At 38.0% G+C, this 24,589-nt stretch overlaps 1 protein-coding gene across 1 annotated transcript; it reads right to left on the bottom strand.

Moving 5' to 3' along the window:
* Positions 1–291: 291 nt before the first annotated feature.
* nup107 (nucleoporin 107) lies at positions 292–24,589 on the bottom strand. Its single transcript, XM_036577227.1, has 26 exons — positions 24,507–24,589; positions 23,329–23,417; positions 21,627–21,722; positions 20,193–20,302; positions 19,486–19,615; positions 18,940–19,043; positions 17,906–18,033; positions 17,477–17,525; positions 17,174–17,245; positions 16,980–17,068; positions 15,599–15,791; positions 15,378–15,468; positions 13,295–13,374; positions 12,783–12,842; positions 11,835–11,980; positions 11,160–11,208; positions 10,689–10,758; positions 10,484–10,599; positions 9,326–9,515; positions 7,926–8,038; positions 6,609–6,711; positions 4,093–4,253; positions 3,396–3,521; positions 2,511–2,624; positions 1,653–1,820; positions 292–496 (listed from the first exon to the last, which is right to left on the bottom strand). Exons 1-26 carry the CDS (start codon positions 24,512–24,514, stop codon positions 389–391), a joined length of 2,763 nt encoding a protein of 920 aa, XP_036433120.1. The 5' UTR covers positions 24,515–24,589; the 3' UTR covers positions 292–388.

Below are 24,589 nucleotides of genomic sequence, written 5' to 3'. Positions count from 1 at the left end.
TGACATCACACCTCACAATCTAAGAGAGAATAACCATTTTACCCAGAGTCACTTATGGTGCTTTTCTTGCTAGTACAGTAAGTAGGTGTACTGTACCCTTCTTAAACTCAAATTTCAATCCTTAAACTTGTCCTGACAAAAACCGTTACATAAACACCACGGACATCACACAGGCCTTTGAAAAGCTGGTGAGAGAAAACGTTGAGCAACAATGCAACAACACGTGATAAAATGGCAAGCTTGTAGCACATCCAGTGTTTTGTTTGCTTCTACAAAAAGGCATCCAGAAAGTTCACAAACCATTAACAAATCTTTATTGGAATACAAAATAGAAAACAAATCTCATTCTTTTAAACATAAGAAACAGAAAGAGAGTGAGAAGTGGTGTTTAGGATTGAAGCTCATAGCCAAGAGGATCCAGTCCTTTATCTAACAGCAGCAGAGACGACTCCCTCATCTTCTGAAGAAATTTCTGCAGCTCGTCCTTAGAGAACACCTATGAAACACACAGTTTGGTTGAGGCTGAGATAAAGACTTTTTTTGTTAGCTACATTACAGACGTACTAAAAAAAAAAGATTTGCTAGTCTTAAAGTAATAGTTCAGTTTCCCTCTTAGCCCAAATGTAGTTGATTAGACAACATATGTTTGGTGTCTAAAGTAATTGAAGCTTCTACCACACCAATCAGCACACTGGCTCAGACAGTGTTGAACAGTAAAGTCATCTCTAATAGACTTGCTTATATGGTTTCTGACACTGCATGACATACTGTTGTCTATAAACTTGGACAAAATAAAATGTCTGCTGCTACTGTTTTTGGCTACGCCTTTGTAAAACAGATGGAAAGCATTCTGTAAGTAAAGTTTGCATTTAGAACAGCGGTCTCAACTACCAGCCCACGAGACAGCTTCATACGGCCCGTAACATATTTACAATTTATACTTAAACTCGGTCCAAAATTATTTGTTAGCTAAATTTTACATCTGATGTGTAGATTTGCTTCACCACCAGATACTGTGGTTGGTTACCTCACATAAAATGTCCAAAGTGTATTAAATCAGCTTAGGCTAATGCTTACATTATTAAAAGCACAAATAAAGCACTGCACTCAAGAGGAACTCAAATGACAAGCTGATACAATGAAAGCTGCACACTGAGCAGGCTTAACTGTAATTCAGCTATAACTAACTATTATCCTAATTTAGATTACTAATTAGTTAAATCTGCCTTTGTAGATTCATTTATGACAGAGCAGTAGATACGGCATGTCTGAATTAATAAATGAATGGAATTATCATACAAATCGACTTTATGTATGTATATATGTAATTTATGTATGTATATATGTGATGCTTTATGTATTGGTACTTTGAACAGCAACAACAACAACAACCACAGTTATAGTTTTTGTAATGGCAGAATACTTGTTAATGCCAGTTGCTTTTTCTTGTAAATAGTAACTGTTTTTAATCATCTTGTCAGAGGCAACCAAGCAACATATAGAAGTTTGTTGTCCTCGCATACAAGCTTGTTTCCACTACAGTGAATATCTAAAACAGAGAGGTTAGAGAAAACAGGCCAGTGTGTAGAAGACAGGCGAGCAGAGGGAGAAGAGGACATGAGGAAAGGACAGAAAAGAAAGTAGAGACTGACCTCATATAGCCTGTGCTGGTCAGAGGCAATGATGTCAGCAAGGCGGAGGCTCTCCTGGTGCCGCTCCGTCCGCTGCAGAACCGTCAGCAGCAGAAACGTCATCATTGGTAAACACAAACGCCGCAAAAGAGCCATCTGGATAGAGCGCTCAGAGTCTTCTTCAGCATCCTGAGAATAAACACATGCAAACAATATGTTTTGGACTTTTACCAGGTTTCTGAAAACATCTGATCTACAAATGTACAGTTATAACTAATGATAATTTCTAAAAACTATTTATCTATTGTATATTATTTGATTAATAAACTAAACATTACACCTACTTCAGCTTCTTACTTTGCCACCACCACTATTATGTTTGTGTAGCAGTTTCTTTTTCATGGTGCAACAAAACAATAGAAGCCTCTGCACTTTTTTATTGTATTACAGTTTGTTGAAATGACTGCATGGTTCACCAAAAAAGGGTTCTGCTATTGTTATGATGTCAAGCTTCTAACAGTAGAAAAACCTTTTATGGTACTATACAGAACCATTCTCAAAAAGGTTCTACATAGAACCATATACAACACATTCTCCATCAATCTGAAGAACAATTTCATCATGAAAAGAACCATTTAAGCATACACATGGTTCTATACAAAACTCATAGCTCTAAACAGAACCACTGCCTTTACCAAAAAATACCCTGAAGAACCATCTTTTTTAAGCATGCAAAACACTGACTACGAAATGATGCCTGATTTCAGAGGTCTATTACAGAGCACATAGCTTTTTAGAATGAAACAGTAGCAGTATTACTGTATGTCAGAATGACTGTGTGGATCATCATCTAAGGATGTATTATAGTGTTTATCTCACATCTCTGACATCCACCATCCAGCCGCCATCCACAAACAACAGAACGTTGTAGATCCTTTCCTTCACCTCCTCTGTCAGAGCATCCAGCCTACCTTTCCAGTTCTCATACTCCAACTGTGAGAGAGAGAACAATGAAAAAATAATATTTAATAGCACTTAATTGCATGCAAATGTTTGCTTTCTCCAAACATTATTTCATGCATTTTTCTATCAATTGAACATAAAGACACAAACATGCTTACTTATGCAAACATATTTTAAACATGGTAAATTTCTCAAATGTAGGGGAAAACAAGATTAGCTCTATTACAAACCAATAACAGCCTGTCATTAACCATTAAATGCAATGTGTGCCTTAAAATGACAGTATTTCTAGCTAACTCTGTTTTACATTCAGTAATTTGGGACTGCCTACACTGGAGTAGGGCTGCACTATAAATTGTACTTTATAATTAAAAATAAATAGATAAAAAGTGCCATAGTAACGTAATTAGACTAGCGGAAAGTAGGGTTTGAAGCCCAACAAGTGCTTCCTTGTGGTGGGCTTAAACCTTGTTCTCCCACATGGAGAGCAAGTAACTAAACCTTTCAGCTAAATTGCCAGTTACAAAATCCAGCTCAAAAATATCCTGAACTACTAACCTGTAAAAATGCTTAAAACATGATACATGATGACTATTGTCATTCTCAGTGTTATCAGCTGAGCTCTGCATCACTGACACTGTGTGTCTTTGTTAAGCCTTACAATGCATGAAAATGTGCTTCCAGTTCTGATGTAAGCAGCTATTAGTATCTCACTATTGTTATTTTGCCTTGAACTGTCCTTTTTTCTGACAACAGTGTACATTATGTAGGATGAATGTGATGATGGTGGATACCGCTGACCTTGTACTCTTTCTCCTTCATCTCAAAGGCCACCTTCTCAGTGAACTTGGCCTGCGCTGGCATGGTGGGCTGTACGGGAGGAGAGTTCATGTGCCTGAACCACTCATTAAAGGCCTCATGAGCCTCCTGATAAAATACACACACATATAACATACACCATAAATGCAGCTTGAGGGCCTCACTTAAATTACTTGAAGACCAGAAGAAACGAACATTTTTTACAATATAAACTTAGTACAGAAATACAGGATTCACTGTAGGGCTTCAACTAAAAATTATTTCCAAAATCAGTTAATCTACTTATTATTTTATTAATTAACTAAATGAACCATTACACCTTACAACAAGCAATTTCCTTCTTTTACAGTGTAACAAAGCAATATAAGCCATAGTAGCCATAGTGTATTACAATCTGTCAGAATAAGTGATCATATGAACATTACAGGGTATTATAAAGTCCTTTTAAATTAAACATTAGAAGCCAGATCACCCCTACACTTCCTTTAGTGTATTACAATCTCTCAGAATGCCCATATGGATCATGTGAATGCTAAATATTAATAATTTTTGTTTCAAGTAACTTTTTTCTTTAAACAACACTGATGACAACATATACATTTTCATGAATAATCACTGGATCTCTTGATTTGTCACACTGAGCAACAATTCAGTGTAGAGAGGGAGCAAGCCTTCTCACCAGGTAGGCCCGGATACAGAGGTGTTCACGAATGGCATTCTCCTCCTCAGCAGGAGCCGCCGTGTTCATTCCTTGCTCCTCCCACTGACGGTAGATTTCCCTAATGGAATCTTCTGGAACTTTGGCAAAGACCAGCTTAGCAGCCTCATGTTTCTTAGAGGCTGGAAGGGAGAGATCAGACACTAGATCAGAAACAGTGCTGCAATGAGAGTGAAACAATACAACACAAAAAAATGTTTAAATTTAAAAACTCTTTTTCCCAGCATAATAATGCTGATAAACAACGAAGGACAGACTGAAAACGTAACAGGTTCTAGGTTTCTTTGATGCATTTATGGTCTTTGTAATTTTATCATTTCTTTTTGAAAAAGTCTTTGTTCATTTCATAAGTCTTGTGTTAAATATCTGTGTTTAAACAGTTTGCGCATGTACTATGGCTGCAAAGCAAGAAAAGACAGAATGAATGAAAAATAAATAAAATAAAAGAACGTACTAGTTTACATGGCATCGAGGAGAGCCGGTCTGATTGGCACACCCTATCATGACTTTGTTCTTGGTTATCCACTACAACAACATGACTGAATTGTACTCATGCTACTCTTCCCAAAATGGAAGAGATGAGTCCATATCTAAAGTTTTGTTAATGCTTTGTACAGTAAAACTACAGAACAGACATGTACTATAGAAACTACAGAGTAGATTTAAAGTGCTGCTATTAGTCTATAAATAACAAGAGGTCCAGAATATATTTCTGATACGCTTAAAGAATATATACCGTAGACCTCCAAGTCAGAGAGTAGCACCTAGGATCCATGAGCATCATGAGCATCAGCTATTTACACTTGCATTAATGTGTGTTTCATGTTTGGATCCTATCTGAATATACAGTATAATAATAACAATAATAATAATAATAATAATAATAATAATAATAAAAAGAGACCACCTACAAAACACTTACTTAAAACAGCCAGTGCAAATTATTCATTTTTTCAGGAGATATTTCTGAGAAGAGTGGATATCAAATAATCCACTTGCACAAAGAAGAGGAAAATAAAAGAAATGTGGAAAAAACAGGAATTTACAAAACTGAAGTACTAAAAGATAAAGAGATGATAAAGTGTACTGTACAAGACTTTGTAGACCACCAAAACATAAGTAAACAGTACTTAAAGTTTTCATCTTTGAGAGAGAGGAGAAAATCAAACTCCACTCTTACTTCAGATCTAAAAAATCCACAGGTGTTTGTCCATCCTTCCACTGTGAGATGACAACTCAACACTGTGGGTCTGTATTGACGTGTAGCTGTCAAGAAACTATGGGTCTGAAATGATGTGTAGCTGTCAAAAAGCTACCACCCCAGAGAGCAGACCACAACATCATGTGTATAGGATGACTTGGATCATGAGAAGCAGAAAATGCAACCAAACAAGACAGAAAAATATCCCTGCAGATTTCTTTGCGAAACTGAGGTCTCCCACTTTTTGCATGACGCTTAAAACTGAATAACATGAATTTCTGTCAAAACGAGTGGGGTGTAATTTATTATTGTCATACTTTCTGGTTTTCATAATTTGCAGTGTTGTCTCAGTCGCTATTCTTTATTACCAAGTTGCAGTACTAATGTCTGTATATTTATTTAACATTCTAAGATGGACAGCGCCCTCTCTAAGAAAGAACTTCACCTTCAACTTCATCACGGCAATCTGGTCTCCTGACCCTCTCTTTGTTGGCACAAAACAGCAGTCTCTGACTTTTGCACAGTACTGCAGTGTAATCTGATGAGACCTGATTTTACTTTCCTGTGTAAAAGGAACACCACTACATACACTGTTTGCATTTTACTTCTAGTAAACTGCTGTAAACATGGTTTCTCACCTGCTACTACCAAGTGCAAGTACCAAGGACTCCTAAACACTCTGTCTATTATCAGAAGAAGTCATTTAAAACAGGTAACAGACTGTCTGCACTGGCGGAGGGGACGGCTTTGTCTTGCAGTTTCTGTAATTACTTAATTGTGTTACTGACTAATTTCCGCTTACATAATTGTGTTCAGATACAAAAAACGTATTCCATTTAAGCTTATGTTGAACGTGGTCAAGATCCGTATCAGACCACCTCCAAATATGGTTTGAGCGATGCGATCGTAATCCAAACACAATGCATCCTGGGTGTGTTTATGCTTGTCTTTACATTTGGTCAAGTGAAATCCGAAACTGATTCGATCACTGAAAGTGCATATTGATGCAAAGTGTAAACAGCCTCAAAGAGAAAATCACAAAACTTACAAAATTCAATTGGGACAGATCTCTCAACTGGAGTGGACATAAAAGTAGTCACCAATACTTCGAAACGATAGGCCGCAACAATCTACAGTTGCAGTTCAACCACTGACTTCTGACTACATGCTGAAAACTCTACCACAAATAACAATACTGATAGTCATGTGTGCAGATCCGAAGATGTGGGAAAATAAATATTTGATTTTATTCAGGCTGTGCTGAAGCTCCACCCACCCAAAAATTTCCTCATGATGGCATTACTCTGCTTCAAAGCCTCGGCACGTTGGGCAGGGTCAAACACCAGCCAATCAATGACATCAATTTTCTGCTGATCTTCCTGTGGAGTGAAAAAGAGAAAAAGGCTTTAAGGATTTATATCTTTGTTCATATGTATTTACACACAGACCTGCATGTTTTATAACTCCAAATCCATCTATGGTCTAAAACATAAACCTTTTTTTTAAGCAATCAGGTCAAATTTATAAGCCTCAATCTCACGAAAAGCATGCAGATCTTGTGTTTTTTTTCAGACCTGGTCAACTTAATGCAATAATGAAAGAGCTACAACGTTCTTGGTAACATTCATTTTGACAGTCCTCTATAGAGCTTCCTCAGATGCTTTTATTATTAACTACCTGGTGAATTTCACTTATAGTGTTAGGAATAGGATTAGCATTAGGTTTTGGGCTGATTATGTTTAAAAGGTCTGTATTAATTGTATGTTATATTCAACTTAAAGTTCAGTTGTATTTAATACATATTTAATTGAACGTTTGTTAAAGAAAGCTGAGTATCTACTATGGATAAGTCAGAAATTTCACCTTTTCATGGACGTTTTAAGTCAAAAAGTAAAACAGATGTTTTGGTAATCAATTCAGCTTCTCTGAAACTTTGAGTTGTCTGAACTGTTCTCCACCAGAGGGCAGTGTAAACCCTGCATCTCACATTTTGATCAGCATTAGGGTTGAGGAATATAACGGTAATATGAAATACCGTGAGGAATTTCAAAATTATGACGTGCCCAATTTTCCACTCCATGTCTGAACAGCCAAGTAAACACGTTCTACCCATTTATATTTTAGAGGGGGTTGGGGACTGGTGGTGTCGGAACTCGGGAACCGATAGGTGGTGCTAACAGAAAGAGGGGGGAAAAATGAAAGCCATGAAAAAACTCAGAAAAACTAAGCATTACAAGAGGGGCTAGTGTGTAAAGTTAGTGAGTAAAGAGGAAAGATACAGTGGTTTCATGATACTGATGTTGTAGGTTTTTGAAAAGTATGGTTATATGGGTATAGTTTGATTTCAGCTGACTTCAATCTGAATCCATTAATCAGAATCTTACTTCTCCATGAGGGACTCTTTCTGTTTAGAAATAAGGTGCCTAACTAATAACATATGCTTGATTTAAAAGAACTGAAATAAATGAATTCTAATAATATAAATATTGTAATTACCAATATACACAGTGCCTCTCTGCTTGCAGACCAAAAAAATCTCTTGTATAAGTCCCAGCTCTGTGTGTGAGTGTGTGCGAGTGTGTATGTCTTGTACCGCTGAAGTCCCCGTGTCCAGTGCAGGTGTCAGGTCATGGTGAGAAAATTCCTCACTGTCTCTGTCTCTGATGGCCTCTACCACCGTCTTAGTCACCGCTGCCACATCCAGACCTGAAAAGCGCACACACACGCAAAAACATAAATAAATTTCTCTCTCTCTCTCATGCTGATTCCCTCAGTCGGGAGCTTCACAGTAACTAATCAGAGTTAACATGCTGTCTTAAATGGCCAAGCCTATATTATAGGCTATAATAAAAATGGCAGCTGTTGCAATTTTGATACAGAAACAATTAATCTTCCAACCCTAGACTTGCCTCTGGAACCGAGTTGGCAGAATCAGACTGTTAAAAAAAGTTTTCAAAAATGTTTAAAAAGTGAAATCTTCAAATACCTTCCCAAAAATACAGAAAACATGGAAAGGCTTCTTTTTCTTACTATATTCTAAACTGTGGACCTCAATTCTACCTTTGATACATATGAAAACGTCTCTTTAACTTAGCGTTTAATTAAAATTCTGTGTGTTTTTGGTATTTATCTTTTTGATTTGATCTGTGTCATTGTCTTATAAGATTTTTAATAAATAATAATAGTTTCTTCTGTTAGTGTTAAGCTTTATCCCCTGTCTGTAAAGCACTTTGAGCTGCCACTGGTATGAAAAATCATCATCATCGAGCTCCAATCATTGCATTTTAAAGAAGTAGTATTTAAACCTCCTCCTTTATAGGAATAACTGGTGACAATTTAGTTGGAAGATATGCACAAGGCAAAAATACTGCCTAGAAATTATTTAATCCTTTTTGAATCTAGAGCTTGACGGGTGTATGTATAACTGGAGGAAAAGAAGAATGGAGGAATGAATTCAAAGGGTGGCTGAATAAATTGATGGATAAATGTTATGAAATGACAGACAGATCAACTGATGGATGGAAGAATGGATGGATGGAAAGAAGGACAGATTAATAACCTCAATGAGGGTTGGATGCTTTAACTAATGTAAGAATAAATATCATGAAATGATAAGATTTATTAAATGATATATGGATGGATCCATAAGGGATAAACAGAAGCATGGATGGATGAATGAATGATCTGATGGATACACGGATGGACTAACTGATGGGTGGATGCATTAGTCAGGTGAGTGAAACGATGAATCGATGAACGAGCTGATAGCAGGACGAATGCACGGAATGAAGGACAGGCCGATGCATAACACAGGTAAATAGAAGGATGGACAAATAATTTCACTAAAGGATGGACAGATAAATGCATGAAATGAAGAACGGAAGAATTAATTGATGGCTGGATTGATGATAGATTGACGGGCAAGTATCATGATTACATGGATGGACATAGTACAGTATGTAGTGAATGAATGAAGGAGGTGCTTTCTCTCACCAGCTTGGCTGGCCAGCTCCAGGCAGCGTTTTCGTTGCTCTGTCTCGGTCACTTCCTCGAGGAATCGAGCGTACTGAGTAACAGCTATGTCCGCTGGCAGGTTACTGACATAAAATGCGATCAGCTCCACTTGTTTCTCCTTCACTAATAGAGAGATGTATGCCTTCAACACATCCACACACACCTCCTCCTGAAGGGTGGAGAGAGAGAGAGTGAGAGAGAGAGTGAGAGAGAGAGTGAGAGAGAGAGAGAGAGAGAGAGAGAGAGAAAAGAGACCCTTAAAAACACAATATAATCCAGACCTCTATCTACATATTCTAAAACCTCAAGTCTGAGATTTTCTGATGGTTAGGGTTTGTTTTTAGACCCAGTGTAAAGTGGAGTAAAATCACTGTAGCACATGACCTCAAGGACAATGTCGCTTTTTTACGTAACTGTCAGCTCTGGCGGCACAATTGGATTAGTTAAGAAATGTTTCACTTGTGTTGTTTTTTTTTTCAATAACTTTTTTGTTATAACAGCAAATTTCTTTGCACAATGACTGTATTAATCCGCTGCGCACTGGTTGCCAAGTAATGACTCACTTTATTCTGCAGCTGTTACTATGTTCCTACTTTACCATGCATACAGAAATTGAAAATGGATGTATTAGATAACTTCTAGAACATCCGACCTGCAGCCCATTTGGTCAGATTCTGAAGAAGAGAGCGGTCCAACAAGACATTTACCTTATCAAACAGAGACAGAATAATTTTGGTGTGTGCATACAAGCTCTCTGCTGAATGGCTTCACCTACAGGCCACACGAGAGGCTAATGTCAATTTTAAATTTCTACTGGGTGAGCGTGTTACCGAGAGATGTCTTGACTGACCGCTAAAAGCATTTCTTCTAAAGATTTGTGGCGAAGTGCTAGCTAAGGAATACAAGCTCACTACGTGAATAGATTATTACTTGATTATTCTTCTGCAATTGCCTTAATGTGTATACTGGTGTGAGTGGGGAGGGGGGCTGGATAGCAAAGAGGGGGTCGCGAAATATTTTTAACCTCAAAAAAAAAGATCACACCATAAAAAAAGGTTAAGAACCCCTGTCGGAGAAAACTTTCATAAAAAAGTTTCTTCTTGAATCGTCTACAACTTCTAACATTAATGTGTGCACCTTCAGTTGCATGCCCAGACTGCGGTAGAACAACACCAGGTGTGTCATGAAGCGCAGCAGATGTGCCGGCAACGGCGGACTCCTCCCCAACCAGTCACTGAACTCCTCCAGAAGACCTACAACAAAACACAAACACATTCAAACCCACAAAACATGCCTTAACACTGCACTTTAAACACACATTCCTCCATTCTTACAACATTACCATCCAAATCTCCGAGGATGACAAACTTCTGGATGATGTGGTAGTGCTCCTTGGTTGCCTCCAGAACCCTCTGTCAAACACACAATTAAAAAATATGTGAATATTTACAAGAACAAGCTAAATTACTGACAGCTTGACTATGAAGTAGGACTGCAACTACTAAACATTTTTCTAATATTCTATAAATATTACCTCAGATATTGAAATATTTAAGAAAAGCCCAATCGATGTGATTCGTTTTAATTAATTTATTTTGTATCACTGCATCACTGGTGGTTTGGATAGTGAATAAAATGGCTATATTGGGACACCTGGTTCCCATCACCACCACTGTAAAAATATCGGAGTCGAACCACTCCGAAAAACTGTGGAAGTCCTCTTTAAGACTTACAACTTAGTGGTCAACAGACAACATTTGATGTAATCCTATTATGACACTACTGCAGGATAAATACCATCCATCACACCAACCTTTGACTCAGTAGCTTGTAGCTCCTCAAATACTTTCTCCATTGTCCAACTGAAAAACAATATAATGACAAAGAATCAAATCAAGCCCTACACAGTGTACCTTTAACTCACTCAAACACAAACAGTAATTACAGAGTGCTTTCCAACTCCTTTACTTGCGGCAGAAAGGAATAAGCCTTGTAACACTGGAAAATCTGTGGATCGAGTACAGTCAGCTGAAACACTGGGTTTGGTGGGCTTACATTTACATGGTGCTTGCATATAGACAAGTATGTTGCAATGACACAAAAAAAAAAAAAACCTTCAAGATTTTTGTCTGTACTTTTGTTTTTTTATTGTTATCCGTCATTTATGTGTACAGTGTCAGAAACCACATAAGCAGCAAGCCAATTTAAGATTACTTAACAGTTCGACATGGTTTGAGGTGGGTGTGTGATGATTTAGGCAGTTAGCACCATGCTGACTGATGACTTTAAGCTTACTGTACTTGTTAGCTTCATTAGCCTGGTAGCTCCAGTGCAAACTTCAGACACCAATAAATTCAATAAATTATCCTTTCACAACATTTCAGTGTAGCACAACAGAGTCCAATAAGCTACAGCTCATTTAAATCAGTTTTATCTAAGGAAAAAACGTCTCTTTGCTCATGATTGGATGCTGTCCGCTGGTCCTTACCTGGCCTCCAGGTATTCTCTGGGCAGCTCCTCCAGGTCCTCGTGACTCATTCCTGAGGAACGGAGCTCCTGCTCCAACAAAGAGTCCACCAGAACACGGAAATATGCCCAAACAGTGTCCTCCCACGTCTCACACACAGGCAGCAGCTATGAGGGGAGAGAAACAAAGTAGTTCCATTTACTCAAATACATGTACTTGATTACTGTTATGATGGATTTGACCTTTGGTGAGTATTTTCTAATGATACTTTTACTTCTTCTCAAATATATTAGTGAGTAAATCAAACTACCTTTTACTCTGTTACCTTTTAGTCATTAACATCTAGTTATTAATTCTTTTCTTGTGTTCTGTTATTTTAGACAAAAAGGATCCAAAAAGAGAAGAAGAGTTGAACAAACATCAGTTAATAGATGCTGGATGTAATAAGAATTTCCACTGCAGTTCTAGAAGTTACACAAACACTTCAGCAGTGTTTTGAGTTGCTGCTTTCATAGCAACTTTCTTTTTCTGAAAGGCACTTCGACTGTAGTCATTATTTCACTGCACTAACAATATTTTTCCTAGAGCTTGGGTGTAGGCTACTCTTCACACTACTGGATAAATAAAATAAAAAGAAAAAGGGATGTACAATGATATCGGAATCATACGCAGATGTTTGCTTAAAAAAAATACAACAGCTTTGGGAAGATGTTTACATTTGATCAATATAGATCAATTATACCGATATTTGTGGTAAAATGTCTAAATTGTATTAACTGCATTTGTAGTCCTACAGAAATAAATGTCGTTTTTTCTCTGTAATGCTAATCCACGTAGATGGATTGGTACCAATTTCTACTTTTTACAAAATGTTTATGCATCATCAGCAGCAAGAGTGAAAGAAAGAAATAAACAAACAAAACAATTCGTTCATAAAGTCCCATATAGTGGGTGTTTCTGAAGAGTTACCTGTCGAAGGTTTCCGCTCAGCACAGCATAGATGGCTCTTTCATACCTGTTAAACTGCTCCTGAGCACAAATATCAAATGCACACAAGACAGGTTTCAATCCACATATTTAGGTAAATTTTGACATATTGAATGAATAAATAAACAAATAAAAAAGACTGGATGGACACATAAAATATAGAATTAATTTCTCTGAATTTGTTTGTACGTTTACTTACGGTGGAAAAATGTGATGATGAAATGTGATACATTATGGTGAAAAAACATGAATAATGATCTTTTACACTCTTATGATGTAAATTATGATTAAACAAAAGAGCAAAAAAAAATATGGCTCTTCTATGGAATATTTGACAATTCTGACCCAAATTTTTTTAGCTTATAAAAATATGTAGCTTATAGCTGCTTTTTTCCGCTATTTTGAATAGAGGGGTTAGTGTGTTTGAAAGAACCTCACGAGACTGGACTCTTTATTGCTGGAACTGAGTGAAGTGATTAGTGTTTGGATCTTACCTCCTCTGCCATCCTCCAACAGCACACTTTCCACACACACCTCTGAGGATTCCCTTCCACTGGCTGCAACTCTGCACCACCTGCGCACACGGACACAAACAGGCATTAGACATAGGCTGACTGAGAATAAAACTATAAAAAAGGAACTCAATTCCTAACAGAGCAGTACTCTGCCCAATATTAACTGCCCAACCTTGCATCCTGCAGGCAAAGGGCTTTTAATGATTAACTAAGATTGCCTTTAATAGTCAATAATAACGTTTTTTAATTGCATTTTAAAGGTTTGTATTGGTTTGTGCTTGTAAATTTATGTTTTCCTGACATTTATATTTAACTCATACACAACCCTCTCCCTATTCTGGGGAGTCTGTCAAAGCATTTAAAAGCACAGAAGCCCACCGGCTCTTCACGTAGAAGAAAACCTCGTATCTCCAAAATGGTAACTTCACAGGAGAAGGAAAAAACCTACTTAACTTTTAATGTAAGTCAATGGAACCAGACTTTTTTCTAACTCATTTAGGGTCGTTTCTTTTGATCCATTCATCATGAAATTTACAAACAATGTAATGGGCAACAGGCATTTTCAAATTATGTCAAAAACTGAAAACAACAAAAATTAATACTCCTGAAATTCTACTACACTGAATTTAAGGTCTGTGTAGTCTCTCGTCATTCAAGGCTTCTGTTGCATCTTGCAGGTGAATCATTCACTAAGCACAGCAAACTGAAGGCATTGCACAGCACAGTCACTCCCTGATTCGGTCCTCAAAGTGGCAGTGACTATACAGTGTGATGTCACACGATATTTACAAGAGCTGACCCAAATAATCTGGTTACTCAAGTACTAGTTTGTTATGTTGGTATTTAATTACGCTCTATTGGAATCAAACATGCTGTTAGGAAATGCCTTTGGGAAGTACTGACAATATCCACAATGTGCTCAGAAAAGGAAATTTGGTAACATAGTGTGAAGCAATTTATTATGATAACGATAAATATTGTCATACTGCCCAACCATATGATAAATCATCTCAAATATGTAAGTATAGCAATACTTATCTGAGTACTGTTTGCTACCCTACATACTTTACTATCACTAGTATTACACTTACTATTGTTGCCACCTACTGGATATATTTTGGACTGCAGTAATAAAATTGCTTAAAATTATGGGTAATTATGATATGCAAATGTTATTTTAGGGTATATGTTTGGAAACACCAACAAGTATTCAAAGCTTGTAAAATACTGGCTAGTCCTAAAAGTTTCAGTGCAAAATAAAACTTCTCCTTTGTGGCCTGCTGCTCTTATTTAACCCTCTCACCTATCAGTTCAGGCTACTACAGGTAAGTAGGCTAACTCTTCTCTACCTTAGAGCCTTAGAGGACCCTGCATGTTTTGGGTTCCATAATGTATTTTTATTTAATGTATTAATGTAACATTTGTTAGTTCTTATAAAAATCTAACTGAGTAAATATCTGTCTAGGTTTCAGATTAAGATATGAATTAGTGGTGTCATAGTTACAGTGTTAATGTGATATATTAATGCCACTAATGCATGTTCCAAGTGTGAACCTTCAAATCAGCTGTAGCCCAGCTGCTTGCATGCTGTTGCCACAATAGAGGCCACAGATGTAGCCCGCTCATTCAAATACAGAATTTAAAAGGTACGAAGTTCCATTACTGGTTCCGTTAATGGTATAAGAGTGAGTGGGCAACAATCACTGGGGGTCAGTAATGAAACCTGGAAAATATATTCACTCCATGGAAAACACATGACTTTCCTGTTTAGGTTCAAGTGAACTCTGTGTTCACACAATGAAAACATTGATACTGAATTACAGAAAGTAATAAAATCCTTTCTAATGAAGCCAATTTTGTCCACTCATAGAGCCATAAGAAAATGCACTGCTTTTTAAACAGAAAGAATCTTTCTTTAGGGGTCAAATCTGATCAGACACATGCAACTAATCGCAATTAACTACACAAAATAATGTGATTAATCACTATTAATTAATTATTAAGTGTTTGATAGCCCAAATAGGCAGGATTAACATTTGTGTACATTAGTGTGTGTTCTCACCTCCATTGATGTTGGGGTCATGGTAAAGCTTCCACCCTTCCAAAGTGGCAGCCCGCCAAGCCTGACCACAGCGCTTACATAACCTCTGAGCCTAAGTGCAAAATAGAAAATGAAGAATGTGAGAGAAAAAAACATAATTAATCCATAAAAAAGAAGCATGGCACAGAATAATCCATCTTCACATTCTATTTATCAGACCCACATCTTCTATAAAGACTCACCTCGTCAGTCATTCCTGCGCGAATGAGTGTGAAGAGAAATCTGAGCAGTCGAGCGTCGTCCTCTCGGTCCAAATCAGCCAAAGGCCTTTTCTGCCTGATGGGGGCATCGGGGTCCAGCTCCGTCACCAGTGGCCTGCTGAAACCTGCACTGGACTGATCTCGCCTCAGCTTCAGAGTGTGCAGGGTGTTCTCCCTACACACAAGAGCAAAGGCACATAAGTCTACTGACTGACATGTCTTATTGACATATCTTTGAAGTCAAATCACCAGTTAACTATCCGACGATGTAAATGTGAGCATAGTCTCTAGTCTCTACAGGCACCTTTTGACCGCAGGACCTTTTTTTAGTTACCTATTACCACTTTAAATACTTGTCCAAAACTGACAGGACTTCACTGATAGGATTTCACTTTTGGGTTCTCACAAGTCGCCTCCCACCTTTAACAATTTTTACCCTTGTATTTCCCCCTACTTTTAGTTTTTCCTCATTAATTGACCTTCCTCCCTTACATTACCTTAAAAGTACTTTTAATCTGGAATGCTGGAGTCACACATTCATGTCATTGCTGGCATTAAGCATCGAGAAACAGCAAATACACTCAAGTGAAGACAGTTTAGTGCAGCCAAAAGGCTGTTTGGCTGTCTAAAAAATATTTTTGTCATATGCTAGATTTCTTTTTATTAATCTGTCACTAAATGGCAATTTAACCAGTAGCATCATTAGAAATATTAGGTTTTACTTGGCACTTTGACCCAAACCGGCCCATCATCACCCAGTTTTACAAAGAATTTGGCTGGTCTATGGTCAGTTTCATCCTTGCTATCCTAAACATCACTGACTGGTTAAATGAAAGGTTCACAGAGCCCTCATGTCCAACATTTTTAAAGCCCACAGGAATAAGTTGTTCCCTATTGAGGTTCCAGAACTCTTCAGTTCCTCAAGAGATTCCAGAATTCTTCAGCTTCTCAAAAGGTCCCAGAATGCGGCAGTTTCTCCTGAGCTTCCGGAACTCATTAGTTCCTCAAGAGGTCCCGGAACTCTTTAGATCCTCAAGATGAGGGGTACCCAGTCATGGTCCTGGAGAGCAACCATTGCGCAGCATTTGCTCTAACACTAATTTAGCACATTTGATCCAGAAAATGATGGCTTTTAGGGGCATCTGAATATTAGGGCTATGTGTGTTAGGTCTCCATTACCATGACTGAGCACCCCTGCTGTACAATTTTGAGCAACAAAAGAGTTTCAGAACAAAAGGGTTCCAATGAGAAAGCGCCTTATGGGCTCTGTGGTCTTTGTATATTAATCACAAACCATAAAGTCAATAATTAACAAAAGAACTACAACTCTCTGATCACTACATAAGGAGAAATGTTCACTCACCAGTACACAGACTTGGCATAGTACTCGATATTATCAGAGAAATCGCCAATGTCATCTTTGGCAATGCTCTCCAGCCAGTCCACTACCAGCTGCAGGGGAAACCCAAACAAATAATCAAACGGAGGAGTTACCCAGATAAGGCTTAATCCTGCATCTACTTATAAAATTGTGTATGTATGTATCTGTGTGTGTACCTGGCTCTGTCGGACCATGCTGTCCCTCTGAAAGAACTGCTCCATTATTGCCTTCTCACTTTCACTGGGTGCCTGATACAAACCATTATAGCGCAATTTAGGACCATTATAGCACCACTACAGACCATTATAACATCATTATAGTCTCTCATTCAAACATCTCTCCTTTTCTTCTTAGATCATTCAGTGCCCAAAACAATGCAGAAAATGTCGAAGAGAAACACAGAGCACGCATGAACACACACCAAACAAACACACATAAACACAAACAAATGGCACAGTGTGCCATCAGAATTAACTTACAGTTATATCCATCATCAGCCCATCCTCCATAGCTGTCTGGATCCTGTCCCTGAGAGAGAGAGAGAGAGAGAGAGAGAGAGAGAGAGAGAGAGAGAGAGAGAGAGAGAGAATGGGGAAACAAGAAAGAAAGAAAAAAAAACAAAGGCAGAAAGTAAAATAGAAAGAAAGAAAGAAAAAAGACAAAGGGAAATAGAAAGAAAGAAAGAGAGAAAGAAAGAGAGAAAGAAAGAAAAAAGACAGACAAAAGACGAATGAAAGGAGAGGGAGGCATAAATACACAGAGTAAAAATGGGAAATAGAAAGAAAAAAAACAAAGAAAGAAAAAGTTCAGAAACAGAGAGGACAGTGTTACTTATCTGATGATGAGTGTAGGAAAGATAAATGCTGATACTGGTCAGTGTGTGTGTGTGTGTGTGTGTGTGTGTGTACCTGTAAAGAGAGGTGATGAGTCTCCAGGTGACCATCTCCTGCTGCAGTAGCCAGGTGATGCTGGCAGTTTTAGAGGACTTCTGCTGACTGGAGGATGAGCGCAGAACCAACTTCTGCAGCGTGTTCACCTAAACAATACTTCACCATCAGGACCATGTGGACTTACCGACAGTTTAATGGTAGTCATCATCACTGTTATATTCAACCTTAAAACGTTTTTGTTCTGCTTTTTTTTTCCCCCACCATCTGAAACACCAGCTGCTCTTGACATTGCATGAATTTTCATAATGAATGGACAACGTTCACTTAGGGGCGCAGCAAAACACATTTCCAGGTCCGCTCTGACTGTTCATTCTGAGTTCAAGAATCGACTGAATTTCTAAAATATTTTATGTATTAAAAATGTCTCCTGAATTCAAAATCAAGCACCTCATTCGTAAATTATGAGGTCACAGATCACTGAGTGCTGAGGAATCTGGTGTAGCCTCGTGAGGCCAGACATGATGTCGTTATGAGAATTTACAAGACTTGTTAAACTTCTGGTGCTGGACTGCAGTGGCTAACACTGGTACACTCTCTAAACCCTGCCCCCAAATTGCTCTACCCTGCACTGTTTGAACTGTTGGATTAAATCCACAAAAAAGCTAGCTAGCGATATGCTATTGTTGGCTAGTGGAATTGTGGTTCCCTTGCACAGGTAATGTTTACTTTTAATGTGTGTAATGTGTTCTGCACAAATGCATCTACAAGCTTAACTGGAGTTTTTTCGGTGGGAGGGGCATGATTACTTATGATGGCTTTGGTCAGCATTACTAAGCTTATTTGATGGATAAACAATCACAGCAGTAGTGGATCATTTATGAGTGATAAACAGTGTCGGTGTTGTCATTACTGTCACTGCACCAAAACAGGAGTTGAAAGTCACCACTTCCGGAGATACAAGGCTTTGTTGTGACAGCAGCAATATGAAGATCTTTGATGACCGACAGAGTCAAAAGGGAGCTGTGTGTGTGTGTGTGTGTGTGTATTTATACCTTATCCTGACAGATAGTCTCATACTCCTCCAACAGGTCAAACACAGCGCTGGACGAGTGACGCAGGTACGACTGCAGAAACTCCGGAAACAGGCTCACAGAGGCTGAAAGAGAAAAAGAGTGTATTAAATAGTGCATTATTTATCAATTTTACTCACATCTATTGGCATGACCTTTACATGGTCTTCGTCGGTGTTTGACTGGGCATTCTGCTGCACTTTAGTCCTTCATCAGTAGTCAGTTTAGACGACAGGACCCTGTGCTATGATGTCTATTCGAACCGGAGTACTATTAGCTCATTATTTTGATATAGCGAATTATAGAAGATAATTCTTTCCAGAATTATTACTGAGCAGTCTTGAACACCGCATTGCAGATTCATACTGAAGTAAAATCACAGATCTCATCGCTAATCGCTCAAATTATGGAACCTCCATTCTACTACTATTACTATATGAAGAGTAGAGAATCTTCTGTAGTAACAAATAAAGAAACAGAGAAAGAAAGAGTTATATTTTATAAATATGCAGAAACGTGAGCATGTACCAGCCTCTCCAGGGTCCTCCTCCTTCAGCATCACAGCACTCATGTTCATCTCATCAGTGAAGCTGGCGTCCCCCAGCACAGAGAGCGGAGAGGGATACAGACTGTTCGTCCAGTCACTGTCGTCCAGGTTCTGGCGTGTAGAACAAAGAGCAGAGAGAGATTTTAGATAATTTGTAGGGGTGTAACGATTTACAAAATTCATTTTTCAATTCAATATGATACAATGGTGTCTTGATTCAATACATTTTTCGATATTCGATATTAAGAGTTTGATGTATTATGCAAACTTTGTTTATTAGAGCATTCAATATTACAAATGTTAAATATTTGAAACAAAGTTTCTCAAACCCAAACACACATTAAAAAGAATTTTCAATGGTGATTGAGCATTAGCACTGCAATTTAATCCATGACTAGGCTTAATCCAAGTCTGGGAATCAGTCCACAACGTCCAAATCTCACCTTCTATCTTTATGAGATTTAATCAGTTATAACATAAAAGAGATTTAAATAAAATGAGGAAATAAAATGCATCAATGCCTTTTTCACACCCTTGCTGCATGAACTGAACTGAACTGAGGTGAAATGCAAGATTTGATTAACCATAAAAACAATTTTCAAAAAAAAGGTAATGGAATCGTAATGAGGGCAGAGTTATATATGCCACCACTATAAGCTGTTAAACGGTGACCCGGTGTGACTCTCACCATGCTGAGGCTGCCTTTGGGGCGTGGTGTGTTCACAAAGCGGGACGGCCTGCTCCCTGTGCCTAAAATAGCCGACACATCTGGGTTCTTCAGAGCACTTCTGGGGGTGACTACGTAAGAGAGTGAGAACAACAAAACAACACCAGAGATCACATACAATATTCAGCAGAAAAAGAGGGACATAGACAAAAAAGAAAAAAGACACTTTTAAAGGACTCATCAGGGAAAATCAATTGCACATTCAATTATGTATGTAACTATATAAACATTGTTTCAACACATACCATTCACTCCCCAGTCCATAGACTACACATATGCAAACTGAGAAAAAACAACCTAACCTGAATTCATTCATTTTGTGATGTTTGTAAAAAAACAGCAACAACAAAAATATTTACATATCAGCCGATCCAGCCTACAGCTGTTTAGCCCTGCCGATTCACACTGACGTTTTCAAAGACAGCTTTTTGAATGAGGCGCAGTACAGAGCAGCCAATCAGAAGAGGTCATTTACATACATCAGTCTCCTTCTTCAGCAGTCAATGGCTGCCTGACAACAACAGCCTACACAAATTACCTTTCTTTGTGGAAGGAGGGGAACTTTTCACTGCCTCTCATTGTAAACTGCAGTCATTTCATAAATTTGTACATTTTTTGTCACATAACAATGAAAGCATCATAATATAGCAGCGTTTAATCCATAAACTCTCATTATTAGTAGTTCTGCTCACCAAATTACCACCTCAATGATAATGCTAATCTAGCACCTCAATTTCCTGTTAAGACAGCATCACGCCAACGTTGTTACACATTCATTTTCGTAAACACTGCGTTTAACACTACTTAAGGCAGATTTAACTAAAAATACAGACAGGTAAAGCATGTAAGCTACTCAAATAACATACACTTTCCTTTTTATTCTGCAGTTTTACAGTGAATATAGTAAATACATCAATTCAAATACTGAATGGAGAAGTAGTTTCAGCCTAGTTTTTAAGAAAATAAGTTGTCAGCACCTCAGTTTAAACAAACCTGAATATTTACCATCAGTACACTCAGCGGACCATGTGAGTGGCATAACACTATTAACAGCACAACGTGTTATAGTAATTGATGCATTAGCGATTGGTGCATTGGTGGTCATAGATATGTGCACAGCACAGCATACAGTGTTTTACACTGGCTTTGAACACAGCTCTGTCAATCAGATTTTAGAACCATATTATGATAAATGCTTTTACAACTATATAATGAATTAAATGTACTTAAGCCTCTGTTTATCGCAAAATGTCACAATACTGTAATAATATGTGGTATCAAGTTTTTTTCCCTAGCCTAGCAATTAGTGTGTTATTCTGAGATAGTTGGCAATGTGTGAGGGGAACAACATTGATGGTGGGAGGGATAAGGCTTGTGTGTTGGGAGAAACCTTACAGGACTGTTTGATGAGTGACCCAGGAGTGTGCCGTAGCAGAGCTCGAGCAGGAGTGGCTGTGGAGGCTGAAGGAGACTCAACCTGCGCAAGTGGAACTGGACAAAGAATTAAGGATCAAACAGAAAGCACTACACTGACAAAATACTATTACAGTCACAATATTAGTCTAAACATGACCAGGTACACAGTGCAGCTTGACTATCATGGTCCAACTAAGCTTAATGTGATTACAAAAGATAGAGTTCGATGAAAACAACCTCCGTTGACTCTCACACAGAATTGCTTTGACATTTTGAAGCATTTTCTGTAATACCATGTGTGCCTGCTTTATGACACCTAAGGAGGACAGGCACTATCAAACTAGACCAGGAAAATGGCCCCCACAGCATAACAGAGTCACTAGACCCCTCTCTGTAGGCCTCATGCATTCAGGCCTGTACTATTCTTTTGGAAGAATGCCTCATCTGATCATACCACTTTACACACCTCTGCAGTGCAGAGCCTCGAGCTTTTCACACTACCCTCACAAACAAGCATTTGTCTTTGCAATGAGGGATTTATTCACTGCAGCTCTACTAGGATATCCCTCTCTAAGCGGTTGTGGACAAACTGTTCTAGCTGACAGTCCTGCATTGACATTCTGACTCATCTGAGGAACAGCAGCGCTTCTGTTTTCCTTACCTACAGTATTAAAGAGTCACACTCACTGAATGTGAACTTTCAACTACAATTTCCAATCCCATTTACTATCTTTCCCAAATATCTAAACGCAGATGTCTTTTTAGTCACTGTTCCTATTGAATCACTAGACAGTTAAGCAGTCTTCGTGACTGAAGCTCCAGCCATCCGTGCCCCAATAATGAAGCTCTTTTAACTTCACTTGTGATGTTATTTCTCAACTGTATCTTGCAATTAAAGATGATCTGGCTTCATCCATCAAAAAAGTGGATAAAATCACACAGCATGGCTACTTACAGGTTGCTGTTGAGGTTGTGATACTAATAAAGTTGGAACTGCTCCTCTCTTCAGTGTCAAACGCTGAGCAAAAGGAGCTCAATACAGTCCAAAATTTGAGAAACTGTCCAGAGTGAAATGTGCAGAGCAAACTAACAACTTTGAATTAAAACTGTCCAGAATCCTGTTAAAGACGTGGGAGCTCAAGTTGGCTTCCTGTGCGCCAACTTGTTTTGCCAATTTTCCATTCCACAATAAATAGTGCTGCAGTTACATCCTGGTGCCTCTACAAGTAAATTTTGAGAGCATAAATATTAATAAGCCAAGACTATAACATAACAGTTTAGGACTCTGGAACTGGTCTGTTTTACCACCCTCTTTTGCAGATGTGGGATTTGCATTTGAAGGTGGAGACAATAGTGTTTGAGGTTCCCATGTACCGAACTCTCCTTATTCAACTATGCCAATGTCGATACAGTTTTTCATTCTATGGCACCTTTACAAACTCCAAGCTATTATGTACACATAGATGTAACTGATGTAATTAGTGACATGGTTAAAAATTGTCCTGCATTATTTTTTACCAAAATAATTAACTTTTGTTGGATTAGTTTTTGTTGGATGAAGTACCCTGATTTATTAAAACATACGTAAAAACATATACATTTACAATCAGTGGACCAGGTTCCAGTACTGACACAGCTCTACATCAATCAGATCAGACCTGGCAAGGCTTGGTAAGGATACATGCCACCTTTTTGTGAGAGCTTTTTCTCCGCGCAGCTCGAGTCACCTCTGAGTCGCGAACAACGGGAGAACTCAACCAGTTCTGGCTCCTACAACAAAACAAATACACAGTGATGTGGAACACATTACAATCACGATTTACAACCAGCAGTGCTAAATCTGGGGTAAAGACCTTAAACTATATCTAGCCTTTTCTTTAACTGCTCTTCCATCAAACTTCCCAACTGAACATAACCACAAAATTATCATCCTTTGTTCACCAAAATATGACCTGCAACTGTTTACAGTAACTTACTGCACTAAATTATTTCTACAACTCTAATCTATGAACACTAAAGAATGATATAAACAGATAACGACCAATAAGCAATTAAATGAATAAAGCAAATCAGACCTATACAGTTAAAAAAAAGATGATTATTCAAGGGTTTATTTCAGAAAGGTATTGGTTCTAATTAACTAATTAGAACTATGAGATCTAGATAAAATTATTTCAAGCTTAAAGGTGAAATTGTTCTTCAGATTTATAGAAAATGTGTTGCATATGGTTCTAAATACAACCTTTGAGAAAACTGTTCAATATAGCACCAGCAGAGGTTCTTCTGTTGTTACAAGCTTAAAAGAAGAATCTTTTCGGTGCTATATAGAACTATTTACCACATACAACACACCAATCTGAAGAACCATTTTACCACGCCACAAAAAAAGCATTAAGTGGTACTATACAGAACTAAACAGCACTACTGCCTTTACTATAGAACCCTTGACGAACCATCTCTTTTAAGTGTGTAGAATAACCACTAATGGTTTACATTATTGAGTTCAATATTTTTCCCACCACCGTTTTCATGTTTTTCTATAACATCATACTGACAGCAGCCACAACACTGTTACAGCAACAAGAAGAAGGTTTTGTAAGTAAAGCACATGAGGGAAAAGCTTTTGTTTTACAGGCAATAAAAAGACATAAATACGTGCAAAACACAAGTAAACATAAATAAAGTCTCTGAACTGAACGTCACGGCCAGTTAGCTTAGCCTCTCATGCTAACTACTTCACACTACATCATGTAGAAGCTTATTTCGCGTTAGCTCGCTGAGTCCCAAATTTAAAGGTACAAAAAGATAATCTCTCATTGTTAATATTAACTCATATAATGATTATTAATTGATTGTTACCAATCCATTTCGAACTCGTGCCGCTGGATTTGCGCCTTTGCCGTTTGCTCTTCTTCTCCGCTTCACGCGAAGCTGTTTCTGCT

Source organism: Colossoma macropomum, unplaced genomic scaffold (genome assembly GCF_904425465.1).
Source record: "Colossoma macropomum unplaced genomic scaffold, Colossoma_macropomum, whole genome shotgun sequence".
NCBI classification, from domain to species: domain Eukaryota; kingdom Metazoa; phylum Chordata; class Actinopteri; order Characiformes; family Serrasalmidae; genus Colossoma; species Colossoma macropomum.
The sequence above is the reverse complement of the archived record's forward strand: the minus strand, read 5'-3'. Positions and strand labels throughout refer to the sequence as shown.

Coding starts and splice junctions, on each gene's coding strand:
- nup107 (XM_036577227.1), bottom strand. Junction 15,792..16,979: donor TATGCCAAGTCTGTGTACTG/GTGAGTGAACAT, acceptor TCTTGTGTGTAG/GGAGAACACCCTGCACACTC. Junction 13,375..15,377: donor TGACCCCAACATCAATGGAG/GTGAGAACACAC, acceptor CCGTGTGCGCAG/GTGGTGCAGAGTTGCAGCCA.